General features: G+C 32.8%; 1 protein-coding gene across 1 annotated transcript in view; it reads right to left on the bottom strand.

Moving 5' to 3' along the window:
- LOC103594093 (regulating synaptic membrane exocytosis protein 2-like) overlaps positions 1–14,784 on the bottom strand; it is a 104,787-nt gene extending 90,003 nt beyond the window's left edge. The window contains exon 1 of the mRNA XM_008577282.1: positions 14,287–14,784. Within this exon, the coding sequence (XP_008575504.1) occupies positions 14,287–14,512 (226 nt within the window). The 5' untranslated portion in view covers positions 14,513–14,784. The remainder of the gene's footprint in view (positions 1–14,286) is intronic.
- Between the last annotated feature and the right edge of the window lie 754 nt (positions 14,785–15,538).

The following is a 15,538-nucleotide window of genomic DNA, read 5'->3' as shown; positions in this document are numbered from 1 at the left end:
TTCAAACATAAAGAGATTCCTTTCATCCTGGGGGGGGGGGGGGATAAAATTGTGTTTGGATCCCCAACTGCATCAACTGGAATAGAGATTGGCAAACTTTTTGGGGAAAGGGCCAGATGGTAAATATCTTAGGCTTTGTGGGTCATATGGTTTCCTTGGCCCACAGATACTCAGATACTACTCATCTGAACCACTGTAGCACAAAAGTAACACCAGATAACACATAAACAAGTGAACTTCGCTGTTGTCTGATAAAACTTTATTTATCAAACAAAAAGCAAACAAGAAAGCAGCAGGCTGAATTTGGTCTGTGGCCAATAGTTTGATAGCCTCTGAACTAGAACTTTTTTCCCCTTTGCTTTCTGTGGTTGGTGCCTCCAATCTCTACCACTTATTTTCTCTTCAAGCCCTGATGATCCAGCCTTCTTCACATCTTAAAAGCTAATATTTATTGAGAATTAAATTGTATAATGCATTAAAGATGAATAGATATGACTGGCATTTAGTAAGTACTAATACATATTATATTTAAAGTAACCTCCTGGTTCTCATTGCTCCTCATTTGATTCCCCTATCTTTATAAATTACAAAACGCTTGTCTACTCAGTTGCTCAAGCCAGATTTTCAGAAATCAGCTTTGATTCCTCTCTCTCCCTCACCACTAACCCATCTAGTCCTGTTGATTGTCTCTAACAAATCCAAGCAAGTCTCTACCTCCCCATTAGAATCTGGTAGTCCAGGCCACTACTCCCTTTTGAAAAATCATTGCAAAACTCTCAAACAGCTTCTCTCTACCTCTAGTTTTTCTCCCTTTAACACAACCGTCAATAGTTTTAGGATAAGATCTGACTTCCTGAACATGACTTTACGTAAAAAAAGGACTTCAAAAAGTTCATGGAAAAATGAAATTAAAAGATAAAAATAAAAAATATAAATTTTGTTTCTCAACATAAGCTCCATCAAGTTCAAGATACTTTGGTTAGTGATGATACCATTTAGTCCATCCCTAAAGAAATGAGGGTCTTGGGAATTTATCTATGTCAGTGCAGTCTTTTTTACATTATTAACTGATAAAAAATGGGTGCCCTTTAAAGATTTTTAAGATTAGGAAACAAAAAGAAGCCAGAAAGAGCCAGATCAGGACTGTAAGGTGGATACCTAATGATTTCCCATCAAAACTCTCACAAAATTGTCCTTGTTTAATGAAAAGAAGGAGCAGGAGCATTGTCATGGTGGAGAAGGACTCTCTAGTGAGGCTTTCCCAGACACTTTTCTGCTAAAACTTTAGCCAACTTTCTTAAAACTCTCACAATAGATGTTATTGTTCTTCGGCCCTCCAGAAAGTCAACAAGAAAAATGCCTTGAGCATCCCAAAAAACCATGTTCCGTGACCTTTGCTCTTGACTGGATCACTTCCATCTCTTGGTAGTCATGGCTTTGACTGTGCTTTGTCTTCAGGATCATACTGGTAAAGCCATGTTTCATCTCCTGTTACAATTATTTGAAGAGATGCTTCAGGAGTTTGATTCCAGTTTTTTAAAATTTCCTTTCAAAGCTTTGCTTTTGCCTGCAGCTGATCTGAGTGCAACAATTTTGGCACCCATTGAGTGGAAAGTTTACTCAACTGTAATTTTTCAGTCAGAATTGTGTAAGATGAACCAATTGAGGCATCTATGGTGTTGGTTATTGTTTCTGCTTTTAATTTTTGGTCCTTTTCAAGTAGGGCACAAAGAAGATTAATTTTTTCCTCACAAATTGATGATCTGCCTCTGTGGGTTTCATTTTCAACAATGTCTTGTTACTTCTTAAAATGAGTTATCCACTTGTAAAGTACTGATTTATTTGGGATGTTTTCCCCATAAACTTTTCATAACGTATGAACGATTTCAGAATTATTCCACCCAAGCTTCACCATAAATTTGATGTTTGTTCTTGCTTCCATTTTATTAGAATTATGTTGCTCTGATACAGGCTTTTTTCAAACTGAAGTCTTATCCTTTTTAGTGCCTCAAAGTAGATCCTGTTCAGACATGTTATAAAAAGTTAGTACAAGTTTATTTTGGTATAAAAAATTTTGAAATCCATGCATAGTTTTTCCATAACATGCATTTTCCATGATCTTTTTGAAGACGTCTCATATATTCCCTGATCTGTCCTCTGCCTTCTAGCCTCATTCTATCCCTTGTATTTTATGCTTCAGGCACACTGAACACAGTTTAGTTCCTTGAGCATGACATACCTTCTCGCCCCTCAGGACACCCTTACAGATTGTATAATCTTACTCTTCCAAATGTAATGAACTCTTCATTGCACTCTTCATAAATGTGATGAGCAATGAGAAAGATGACATTCCATCTAGCTAAATATGTATAACTGTATATTTGAAAGTTTATTTCTTATTTCTAACCGTAATGGAAAATGGGAGTTTATTTTCTTCCTCAAGGAAGAGTAATATTTTTACCTTCCAAATCATAAGCACAATGCACAGTTTTTAAAGCAGTACAGGATCCTCTCTTTGATTTGTGTTCTAGAATTTAATCCCACTTAAGTCCAATCTTTTTGTTATATATTTTATACTGATGAAGACCATATGGTTTACATTCTCTATTTATTTGAATACTATTTCATATATTTAGATATGAAAAGGACTCCAATTGCATAAAAAAGTTTGAAATCTAATACTTTAGTCAAATTAGATCATTGATCTTTTTGGACCCATATTCTAGGTTTTTCTGAACTTATTCCACACTACTGAAGTTCCCTATGCTTGACATGCACTCCTATCTCATTTCATTGAAATGTGACTTATTCTTTAAAGTCTGGCTCAAATCACAAACTTTTCAAGAAGCCATCCAAAATTCAATTCTAGTAAGAAATGATCTTTCTAAAATCTTATAGCATTTTGTGCTATTGACAGGCTATCTAACATATCTTCCATAATAGATCTTAAACTTTTTGAGAGTGGGTCTATGATTTGTATAATTTTTGTATAATTTGTTTAATTTAAAAATGTTCTATAACACCTGCATAATAGCTTTTTTATTAGAAATACAAACAGTCATAATGAATGAGTATATTAAATTTGTAATAGCAAGAAATTCATAAAGGGCCACAGAAAATGATTGCATTGTGTAATGATAAATACAGTAATTATCCTGATTTGAGCATCACATATTGCACGCGGGTATTGATATTCAATGCTGTACCCCACAGATATGCACAATCAGTTATATTTCAATAAAAAACAAAAAACCCAATAAAAATAAATAAATAAAAATCAAAGCATTTGGATAAATGTGAAAGTGGTTTGAAATGCAAAAAGTACAATATACTGGTAGAAAAGCATTTTTTTCAATTGAATGGGATTATTTATGTCCTTCTGACATATCACAACTTTCCTAACAAATAAGATAACAAAGAAATATGCATCTTACTGGGACATAACTCAATGCAGAATTCACTAAAACAGATTAGCAAGAAGAGTTACTCAAGAGAGATTTTAGAAGTAAAATCTCCAGTAATGAATGCATAGGACAAAATAAAGAGCGGCTTAAAGAATTTTTAAAAATATCAAAGTTCTTAGTCTGGTGGTCTATTTAAAATTTTAAGAGTTTTTGAATACAATGAAATTTTTATTAACCTTAGTATATTAAAACATTTCATTGAAAACAGAGTAAAACAATGGGGACTATTTTAAAAATAAAAAGCAATTTATACCAAGAACAGATAAGGAGAGGCTGATTGAGTAACCATAAAAGACCAAGAAGATAAAGCAGATTAAAACTAAATGAACTTTCATAGTTCTTATTCAAAATGAAGCAGAGATATTGTAAGGTTTTACTGACACATACGAATATTCCATGAAAAAGCTAGAAAAAAATAAATATCTTTAAAATAAATGACATCTTTATGATTTTTCCAAGTTTGTTTCTACACATTAAGATAAATGCAAATAAATAGGAACAAGAAATAGTATTAAAAAGAGGAATAATCCAGTATGTAATATGCAAAGAAATTTTATTGAATTTGAGGTTATGTAACTCAGAATAAGAAGGCTAATTCATATCTAAATATATGAAAGATTATTCAGATATACAAAGAATGTGAACCATATGGTCTTCATCATTATAAAATATAAAATAAGAAAGATTTGACTGTTAAGTGGAATTAAATTCTAGAACACAAATTAAAGAGAGGATCTCGTACTGCTTTAAAACTGTGCATTGTGCTTATGATTTGGAAGGTAAAAATATTACTCTTCCTTGAGGAAGAAAATAAACTCCCATTTTCCATTTCGGTTAGAAATAAGAAATGAACTTTCAAATATACAGTTATACATATTTAGTTAGATGGAATGTCATCTTTCTCATTGTTCATTACATTTATGATTTTGTTTTCAATACACAAGAATTTTCATTTGTATAAAACAGTTTTTATTGTCCTTATTTTTTGGGAAAATCTTTCCAAATAAAATAAGTCACATGAACACAGATTTCTGAAATAGTCTTTGAATTACTTTTCAAGAAATCTGTTTTAACATATCGAAGTAGAGCTTTATCAAATTGGGGGTTCCAGTAAGATAAGTTCACAACTGACTGGTTAATGGAGGAGCAACTCATTCTGGCTGACAGCAAGTCAGAAATCTTTGGTCATCCATCTTCCCCTTGACATGGGTAGCTGTAATTCCAGGATAAGATCACTGCTGGCAGTCAGAGGAGGAAGACAAAAGGGGACAAGTAGATGAGATATTTCAAATGTCAATGGGACTGGAACAGATATGATAGGAGGCGAGCGGGCACCAATCCCCTACCTTTGGCCACTACATTTCCTTTGGAAAGGAGGGTTTGGCTGAAAGGTGTTGAAGTAAAAAATGCCTCGATACCTCAGTTATGCTCACAGTCTCCTGGAGGCTCTGTGTGGTATTCTGCCATTATTTCCCTGTCTCTACACCTTTCCATTCTTTCTTATACTTCTGCATTACATGTTGCCTCACTATCAATTTTCTCATCAGAATATTTCCCCACCTCAACTCAAACTTCTCTATTAGCTCTCATTCCACTCCCATTTTCTAAGTAATCATGAAGGTTCAAGTAAAAAGCAGTAAATTGCTCAAGTACCAGAACAAAACCAAAACCGCTCCTTGGACTAAAAGCTACATAAATTGCATTCTTACGTTAGTGACAAACTTTAATGCCTAAGGGAAGTACACTAGATTCCACTTTCCCATTATTTCAATCTAACCATATTTCTAGGTAAGATTAAAATCTATTGCCTCTCCCTCCTATTGTACACATAGTATACAAACTCAGATCCTATGCAGTTGAATTTAAATCAAAAGGTCACTTGGCTTCGTGGATGGAAAGATGAGCCAGACTAAGTTAGTATTCTCTGTGATACACTCTTATCTTACAGGTACTTTTTCATCAAGACAAGCTTTGGAATCTTGACTAATTATCACTTTATTTATCTCTTAAGGCCTGTCTGTCCCACTGGAACATAAATACCATATGAGGAAGATGCAAATTAACACATACCATGTTATTTGTCACACAGTAGAAGTTCAGCAAATATTTACTAAATAATAATATGTTATACTAAAATATTATAAGGTAGAGAATAAAAGAGTGTCAGTTAAAAAAACCAAACATTATATTTCATCTTGGAAAAAAAAGAAGAATTTGTTAGAGCAGCAACAGAGAGAAAAGATGGATTCTGCCATACTGTTTTTTGTACTACAAAGTCTGCAATACCAAATAGCTCTCAAAATCCAAGGGGACAATGAGCCAACAGACCTACTTTTTTCCCATACATTGTAAAAATGAGCTAACATTACTCCTGTGTCATTATTCCTAGTTACACTGCCTAGTTAGGATTTTATTAAATTGCCAGCAAAGAACTGTAACTGTCTCTTTGGAAGTCTTCCTAGTAGAAACAATTGAATAAAAAGCATCTAATGGCTCCTTATATCTACTCAGAGTGTATGAGAGTTTCATTTAAAATGGACTTTACCTTAAAATTAAATTTCTGTTTGAACTCTGATGGTCTCAAAAACCTTAAAGAGTTTAATTTTAATGAAATTATAAGACTTCTTTTTCTTGTATGTGTTTCTCAGCTCAGAATTAAACTCTTTATGGTTTACTTATTTATAGTTACTAAGCCTTTACTGATTACTATCATGGACAATGCCTCTCAGCTATTTACATCTTAAAATTACATCCAATTAAATTAAATAAAGCCTATACTAAATTAAAGGTACTTCACTGAGAAATCTTTATATTGAAAAGAAAATTTTTTCCCCATAATGATACGAATGAAACTAACTAGTTATAAAAACATACTTTTTGAAATAATGGGGTCACATAAAGAGTTCCAGCTTTGGAGCTGTATCTGCCAACCGTGAGACTTCTGAGTCTCAGTTTTCCGATGTGTAAATGGGAATAATAAAGCATGTATCTCAAGTTGTGAAAATTAAACCAAAAACTCACAGTATTTCTAATTATGTTTTTTAATGACTGATAAATTCCTTTCCTATTGACAAAATCTAACTCATATCGTCATGACCCTGTTACAAATAGACCTTGCAATATCTCCCTATAGCCAACCCTGTGGTTCTAACTCCTTTGTCTGACATTATTTGTCAGAATGTTTGCTAAAGACTGAGGGGGGGGAGGGGAGGAGAATGGGGAGTTACATAATGGGCACAGAGTTTCAGTTTTGCAAGACAAAAGGAGGTATGGAGATGGACCATGGTGATGGTTGTACAACATAATAAATGTGTTTAATAGCAGTGAACTGTATACTTAAAAATGGCTAAGGGTAAATTTCATGTTGTATAGTCTTATAGCAATTAAAATTTTTAGAGCAAAAATATGAAAGCTGAGTTAATTTCCATTAACAATAAAATTGCTTTCTCAGCTATATGTTGATCCTAGCTTGCTACAGAACTACTTTAACACAATTCATGATAATGTTAATAATAGCTTTAATAATAGCCATTTATAGGAAATATTTTATTTACCTCACCTACAATACTTGCATCACTTAACCTTGGTAAATGAAAAATAGTGACATGACTGTCAATATTTTTAACTAATAATGGGTGATAGTATTATAAGTGTTAAAACATTATTACAATTCCAAAGGTGAGAATTAAGTCTAAATTTACTGTTAAAGGTGCATTTTTTTGTTAGAATCTTTAACATGCCATATCCTATAGGGTTAATTTGAGATTTCTGATGATGTGAAAAGACAATACTACTACTTAACATCTCTATTACTGTTCATATTACTAAGTTCTCTCCACATACATTATTGTATTTAATGTGTGCTTGTGTATTTATAGTGCTTTATCTTAAATCACTTTCTGCATGCCTGGTCTGAATGCTGTCTAAAGGAATAAGCATTAGGAAGGATCCAGCATTATAGAGTGAGGTAGCAACTGGGTTTCTTTATGTTAATTGATCTGTAAATTCAGCAAACATTGACTTAGAACTAGTGGTTTCAAGCTTTTTAAAAGCTCACCTCCGCTTCAGTAAAAAATTTTTTATAAATGGTACACACATTATATTATACTTTTATAATACAGAAAACAAATTTTTTAAAAAAGATTAAAACGAATAAATATTTGCAAATAATTATTTTTAATGGTAAAATAAGACTTTAAGCTCTCAGAAAAAATGTTTGAGGTAATTCATAATTTTTAAAAATATTGGTTTAATGCTGTGTGGCAGTAGTAGACTATGATTTGTTTACCTAACTGCTTGTTCTTTTTCCTGCGCACTCTCTAGACTCCATTTCTTAACCTCCCATTTTCCAGCATCATCCTTGAGACTGAGCTGTAACTAATGGAATATAAGCAGAAGTGACTTTACCATTTACAATTCTTGTCCATAAAAACTTCGCACGTGCTGGCTGGATACAGAAGGCTTTAAGGCCTTAGAAGAGGGTAAAGCCAGAAGATGAAAAAGCCTTGACCGTGGAAGACCATAGAGAAGGCCACCCACCTACTGGGAATATCTGCATTGCACTGATATTTCATCAATAACTAAACTTCTTTTGTATTAAGTTTTCAAGGTTTATACATATTACACCAACTGGTATTATGTTAGGTAATAAATAGAACAATTTGAAGGTCTGCTTCCAAATTCAGTTTTCTCAAACTTAGTTTTCATAACAACATAGTTGTAAAAGAAACTTCACAAAGACATACCATAAGCCATATAAAGTATAAACTCAAGATAAGGTTCACTGTTACTTAATAGTAGACATAAATTTGCATTTTATTAATCCTCTTGATAACTAAGAATTTTTTGGTGAACTTGTCAGATCTTAGAGTATCATTGTATTTTCTTTATTAGGGGCTGATGAAGATCTTGACTTGGAGTAGAAATTACAATCTTGGTATTACACTCAATCCACAGTTTCATTGCAAGAATCTTTTTAAGCCACTTGCCCATTTTCTCAATATTAGTTTAGTTAAAACTAACATACGTCTCCAGAAAGGCATGAGATACCTGACCATCTGACATCTGGACTAACTGAGAATATCAAAGTGAAGCCATATATTAAATATTAGTAAAGGCTAATTTCTTTTTTGTTTTTTAGACTAAAAAAAAAGTTCTACCATTTCTTTTCCATCCCACAGAGAACTGAATCATGTAATCTCTTGAAGTACGTGGGCCTCTCATTGAAGATCACTATATTTAATATTATACTAGACACTGAAAAGGATATATTAAATAAGAAAAACAGTCTAGCCAGGAGACAGACAAATATATAAATGATTACAGTTGCTAAATATTATGAGTAAATTTAAATTACTATGTGAGTTTGGAAATTATTACAAGATGAAAAGAGCACAGATCCCTCCTGAGTCACAATCTCCACTTAAGCTCTGGATCCAAAGCTCTCTCACCTGCTCAATTGCTCCCACAAGTACCCCTCTCCCCTTAAAAAAAAAAAACTCTTTTGACTCATTCTCCCCCAAGCTATAGTCCTATTTTTTTAATTTCCTTTTTTATTAAAAAAAAATCCTAGAAACAGTTGTTTTTACCTTCACTGCCCAATACACTAGTCACATGTGTCTATTTAAATTTAAACTAAATTACAATTGTAAAAATATTAAAAATCTATTTACTCAGTTACACTAGCCACATTTCAAGTGCTCAATAGCCACATGTGACTAGTGCTACCATATCATATTGGACAGTGCAGATATAGAATGTTGCCATCACTGCCAAAAGTTCTATTGAACTAGCATTAGTCTACATTATAACAGAAAAATTAAGGGTGAAGTCTCTGAATCCAGACTGTTTGGATTCAAATCCCGACTTCTACCCTTGACACTAGCTGAGTAAATCTGGGAAGGTTATTTCTCATCTTCCTCCTTTGGTTTTCTCATCTGTAAAACGGGGATAATAGTAACTTATTCCTGCTTTATAACATTGTTGTGAGTCTTTATCCACCACTGCAAGGCTTGTCAAGGTTTATCAAATTTCTCCATCTTGCCAAATCCACTGGTAAATTCTCAGTCTTCATCTCACTTGACCTGTCAGAAGCTCTTGACACAACAGATTATGTCTTCTCTCTTAAAATATTTTCTTCATTTGGTTTCTATGAGATACCATATTCTTTTTTTTTTCCTTTAATGGTTACTCTCTCTTACGTCCTTTGATGAATTCTTTCTTTTCCTGACCTCTAAATATTGGAATGTCCTAGTGCTCAGTCTTTAGTTTTTTTCTTTGATTCAAGTTACTCCAAGTAATCTTATGCATTTCCACAATACTAAATACTACCTGCTGGTCACTCCAACATTATATCCTTAGCCTTGATCTACTGGGCTCTAAACTCATCTATTAAATCAATCATGTATCAACTGCACTTAGATGTCTAATGGGCATCTCAAAAATCAACATGCCTAAAATAGAACTCTTGATTCCCCCACAAAGCTGAATTGGTTATAGATGTCATACATCTACCTAATTTTAAGTTTTTAAGTTTTCAAGCACTTAAAATTTTAAGTTTTCAAAGCACTTTCTTATACATTTAAAAATGTCACCTTTATAAAAAACCTGTTAGGACAGCAAGTGTTAATTCCATCCATCAGATGAACATGCTATGACTCATATGTTGGGCACATTTCTAAAGAAGTTGTATTGAACATATTGTATAACCTAGAGTAAGCAATAGTATCCAAGTCTCCTAATTTTCTCCATATGCTTTCTACTAGGTTATAATGCCTATCAAGTCATACTTAATTCTTTAGATATAGTGATTTTAAAGATGAGTTTCCTATTAACAGGCAAAGAAGCATACAAAATAATGTTAGTATAAGAGAGATATGATTTAGCTGCTCTGTGTGCTGGCCAATATATTTTTATAAATCATTTCTCCTTTGCCAATTATTGTTTACATATGATTAGCATGATCATCCAGAACCATTTTCTTACTCTATAGGAAGACCCCATTTTGCTGAGTTTTCTACTCTTCAGAAGGCAAATAAGTAGTCTTGTCTGATCTTGAAATCCATAGTGATGTAATAATATTTATTTTTACAATGATAAATACCATCTTAAAAATTGAAAACTTTATATCATTCATTAAATGAAAACTCTTTAACTTAATTATGTGTAGATCTCCATATAGAGGCCAGAAGAATCAAGAAATGAATTTTTGAAAATGCAAACATACTACCTGGAAACTCACATGGTATTTCTTGGTTTTAGGTTAAGTTACTCAATACATCTTACATATTTATATATAAACAAGGGAGCTATTGTAAAATCCAACATCATAAACCAGTTCATTACTTAAGATAATTACTTAAGATAATTTAGTATCTAAACTATTTGGTCATATCGTTAAATAGTTAAATTTGAAGATTTCCTTTTTAAGTACCGTTAATGCTCATGATTGCATCTTTTTTCATATGAAAACAAAACATAGAAACCTTACTTGAAACATATACACAGAAATGTAGAATTTAGAAACCCATTGCAAGTTGGGAGTCCAGTAATTGTAAAACAATCTCTGTTGGCTATTCTGTAGTTAAACTCAGGCTTTAAAATGAGAGATAATCTGAATTCCATTGTCAATAGGTCAAAGCTATTAGGTAATTAGGTAGGAATAATTGCAAATTTTAAGAACAAGTAAAATTTTAACTCTTATGATGCCACTGTATAGTAATGAAGACAAGGACAAAGAGCCTTTATTTTCTGCTTTGCATTATATAGGAAAGGGCTATACAATATAAGATGGAACAAGATTACTTCTTAAATCTACCAACGTCATAATGTTTTTGAAGATAAAAACCTACGACTACTCATATATGAAAACAAAATTGGTATTGTTACATTATCTCAGTGTATGGTCAACAGATATATAATTCTATAATAAAAATATTGTCAAAGAAAAATATATGGGATATTTGTGACAAAACTGTCAAGACATGAAATTGATCATTGAGAAATATTGACCATTCTCTTCTTGAATTCTTCTGTATTTTTAGCTTTTGTTGACACTATCCTCTCACGGTTTTTGTCCCTTCTCCTTGGTCTCCTTGGGCTTCTTTTCTCTGCCTAATTCTAAAATGTTAATCTCTCACAGGGCATTATCTTAGCCTACTGCTCATTTATCTGTAATGTTTTTCTTGAGCAATTTCAGCCATGTTCATTGGTTTAATGTTTTAAGTATCATCTAAACTTTATAACTCTCAGATTTAGTCCCTCTTTCTAATAGTAGCTTCAGAAGTGTTTATTTAAGTATGTCTAGACATTTCCATTTGGAAATGTCCCCAGACATCACAAATTCAAAATGTCCTAAATCAAAGACTCATCCCTCTCTTCCTCTAAACTACTCCTCTTATACTTTCTATATCCATTAATGGCACTACCATCCACCTAATGATGCAAGTCAAAAATACAGGAGTCACTGTAGCATCTTCTCTTCTTCACCTCCTCACATTCAACCAGTCACTAAATTGGGTGACTGACTACTAATTTTGCTCTTTAAAAATTTCACCCCTTTCTATCTTTATTACAACTGACTTAGTTCAGGATGTTATCTCTTGTCTGAATTATTGTACTACTTTGCTAAGTGATCCTAAAATGCTCTTTCCCAAATGGGTACTTAAGTTTACTTCTTCATTGTAGCCCTACTAGAATATAAGCTCCAAGTGGAGAAGGATCTCTGTCTTCTCATGTTTTTCTCAGGGTCGTCCCTGGCATATGGTAGATGCTCAAAAAATATTTGTTATATAAATAAATGGAAGCCTGAATGTCTACAAGTTATACAAATATGAACATACCAGTCCTCTACTGAAAACCTTTTAAAACTTCCCATCACATATAAATATGATCTACAAAACTCTCCATGACCTGGTCCCTATTTATCAGCCTCATCTCTAGGCACTCAATCCAATATTTTATGTTAAAATTACATGTAACTGCTTATCATTTCTGTACACATCATGCCTCTATGCCTTACTCATTATGGTTTCTATCTGGAACACCTTTCTAATTGTCCTTTATCTAGTTAGCAGTCACTCTAGTCACTGAGATGATACCTCGAATCAGATATAATTTCCAGTAATTCATTCCTGGAATTCCAAGTTGGGTCAAGTCTCCATCTTAGCACCTAGTGCACTGTCTATGTAATTTTACTTTTACCACTGACATATGACCTTGAACAAATCTGTTTAAGTATTTGTCTCCTACTAGATTGTAAGCAACTCGGGTTATAAATGATTTCTTACTTATCTCTTTTCTCCACGTGTCTGGCACACAGTAAGTGCTCAATATATATCAAAAAAAGAAAGAAAGAAAGAAAGAAAAATGCTGAATGAATGGAATTAATTTTTTACTTTAACACCACAATTCTCTAGCTTGTAGTCTTAATAATGTCCATTTTAGGTTCCTTTTATTTTTTTTAATTAATAGACTTTTTTAGAGCAGTTTTACATTTACAGACTGTTTGTAATTTTTAATGAGAAAATGCAATAAATAAAGTTTTAACTACTAGATAAGTATTTTAATAAACCCCCTCAATTTCAAAAGGCCAACATCCAACATATGAGCACAACATAGTTAATTATGTATAACTACAAGCAATGTTAAGAATCATTTAAATATGATCTATATGTCCACAGTCTATAGATTAAACTTCTACTTATATAGTAAAATGCAAAATAACACTTTAAAACACCAAGTGAAAAAATTCCTAAAACAAAAATCACATTAAATATAGTTATACTCAGAATATGAGGAATACCATCACATAACTATTATATTATTATATAAAGCTCAATTTCCAGAATTACTAATATAGTTTGTAAAATCAAGATTAGCTGGGCCCAGGAATTAATGTAACCTTAATTTCTTTTGTGCTGTAGATTTATGTCCTGACTTCTGTGTATAAAAACCCTAGTATTTGAACATAAATTAGGTTTAATTCAGTTGCCTATAATTTCTTTTGCTGTAAAAGAAACACCATACTTACATGCTTTTGTTTGTTAAGTAGAAGATATGTTATTATTTTCAAAATACCAGGGATTTAATGTTTAATTATCAACACCCATTTGAAAAAAGACATTACTTTGACTCACAAATTTCTTAATTGCTAACAGTGGCTGAGTAGGAGTGTTGTGTCTAATTTATTTTTGCAGATGTGATTTAGAAACTGAATTTTAAAGTAGCAAAGCTTTGAATATCTTCACCGTCAGCAGAAAATTCCTCCATCCTTGCTGCTGGAGAATATTTCTGCATGAAGTTTAAACAGGGAAATAAAAACTGCAGTGAGAACGTTGATATTACTGGTAAATGTTGCTTACAAACTGAAAAGGAAGTTAGGTTGTCAGCAATAAAAGAACTATATTATTCACACAAAATATGAGGCGTCATCGTCATCTTCGTGGCAACTTGCTGGGAAGGAAAATTAATTCGGCTGGTTTCAAGCTGAGGAACCTAAAGAAATGGAAATATCCCAGAGTACCTTTACAAAGGTCAGCAACTGGCAATCAGGGGTACCACAGCTTAACTCCTCCCTGAGGAGGAAAGACATTATATATATTTCAAGAATAGTGGTCAAGTTTCACTTTGAAGCAGGCTCATTGGTCACTGAAAAAAACATGATTATTATGTTTTCGGAAAGGTTAACTAGTTCAAAATGTCTCTTTCCCTCTGGAACATGTCATCGTCCACACATTACTGCAATAAAATAAGTAAGAGAAAAGAATATAATATTGTAATGACAACTCAAATACGAAATTAAAGGTAACATAAAAATTCCTACCCGTTTGGCTGAGCTGAGAAGCGCTGCGACTTTTCCGGGAGAGACCAACAATAGCTACCATTTTGGCCCCAATGCTAGAGCGCCGCTTTTTGCTGCCGGTGCCCAAGGCGCCCACCGCAGTGTCAGACTGGCTGCCATCATTCTTCTCCAGTGAGCACATGTCTCCACTGATGCTGGTGCTTTTAGTCATGTTCTTCCCTGACATGCCCATTTGTCTGCTTTGCATTTTGGATGTAAAGACACTGTCAGCCGAAGATCATTAAAAGTGAGGACAAGGGTAAAAAGGAAAAGACAGAAAAGGTATTTTAGATGAAATGTCTGGAGTACAATTAAATTATATTATCTATGGAACATATTTTTAGGATTTGAAAATTTTCAGATACAAAGGTTTTCAATGTAATTTACTACCTGGGGCCAACATTAGGAACTATGCAAAATACCACTTAGGATTTTATTTCTGCTGTCAAAGAAGCCATTAGTTTGTATGACCACAGGAAAAAAAAAATGCATGAAAAATCAGTGGGCTCATTTAAGAGAATATGCTGTCCTGCCAGTGCAAATACTGTTTTTAGGTAGCCATACAACATAAGGAAGAAGTTTCTGAAATCATTTTTCTTTAATTTACTTTACCATTGCTTTGGAAAAAATTAGACAAGTGGGGAAATTTTACAAAAAAATGGCAAAAATGATAGCATCCATTGCTAAGCGTAGCCCTTTCAAATAAGTTTTCTCATTTTATAAAAACATAGTAAGGTTTATCTAATAATGGTTAAATTTCATTACAGGGCTTAACATTTTCATTGTCTTTGAATCGAAAATAATTTATTTCACTTTACTTAACGTCATAATTATTGCTATAAATCTATATTCCAAAAGTAAAAAAAAAAGAAAGATTTTCCTCTAGCATTCATTTGAAAGAAAGAAAAATCAATGTCAGTTTTCTAGACAATATGGTCAGAAAGCAATCAATGAATCACTGAAGCATATGAGCCAATTGATGATCTACTACTAGCCTAATACTAATACTGCAAATGAGAGTAATTAAAGAAAGGACCTTGGCTTTTTCCACAATTATTGAGGTGTGGTAGGAGAGTGAAGAATCTGGAAGCAGGATATCCACCTGGCCTCCATAAATGTGGGAAGACTTACTTACATGCCATCAATTTTTGACTAACGTTAGAAAGTTTCTGCTTTCATTTGGTTCTGATAATGTGAGTGTTTAACACATAAATAAAGTAATAAAAGAAAAAAA

Source organism: Galeopterus variegatus, unplaced genomic scaffold (genome assembly GCF_000696425.1).
Source record: "Galeopterus variegatus unplaced genomic scaffold, G_variegatus-3.0.2 Scaffold1478, whole genome shotgun sequence".
Lineage (NCBI taxonomy): Eukaryota > Metazoa > Chordata > Mammalia > Dermoptera > Cynocephalidae > Galeopterus > Galeopterus variegatus.
Note: the sequence above shows the minus strand (reverse complement) of the source record. Positions and strands in the feature narration are given on the sequence as shown.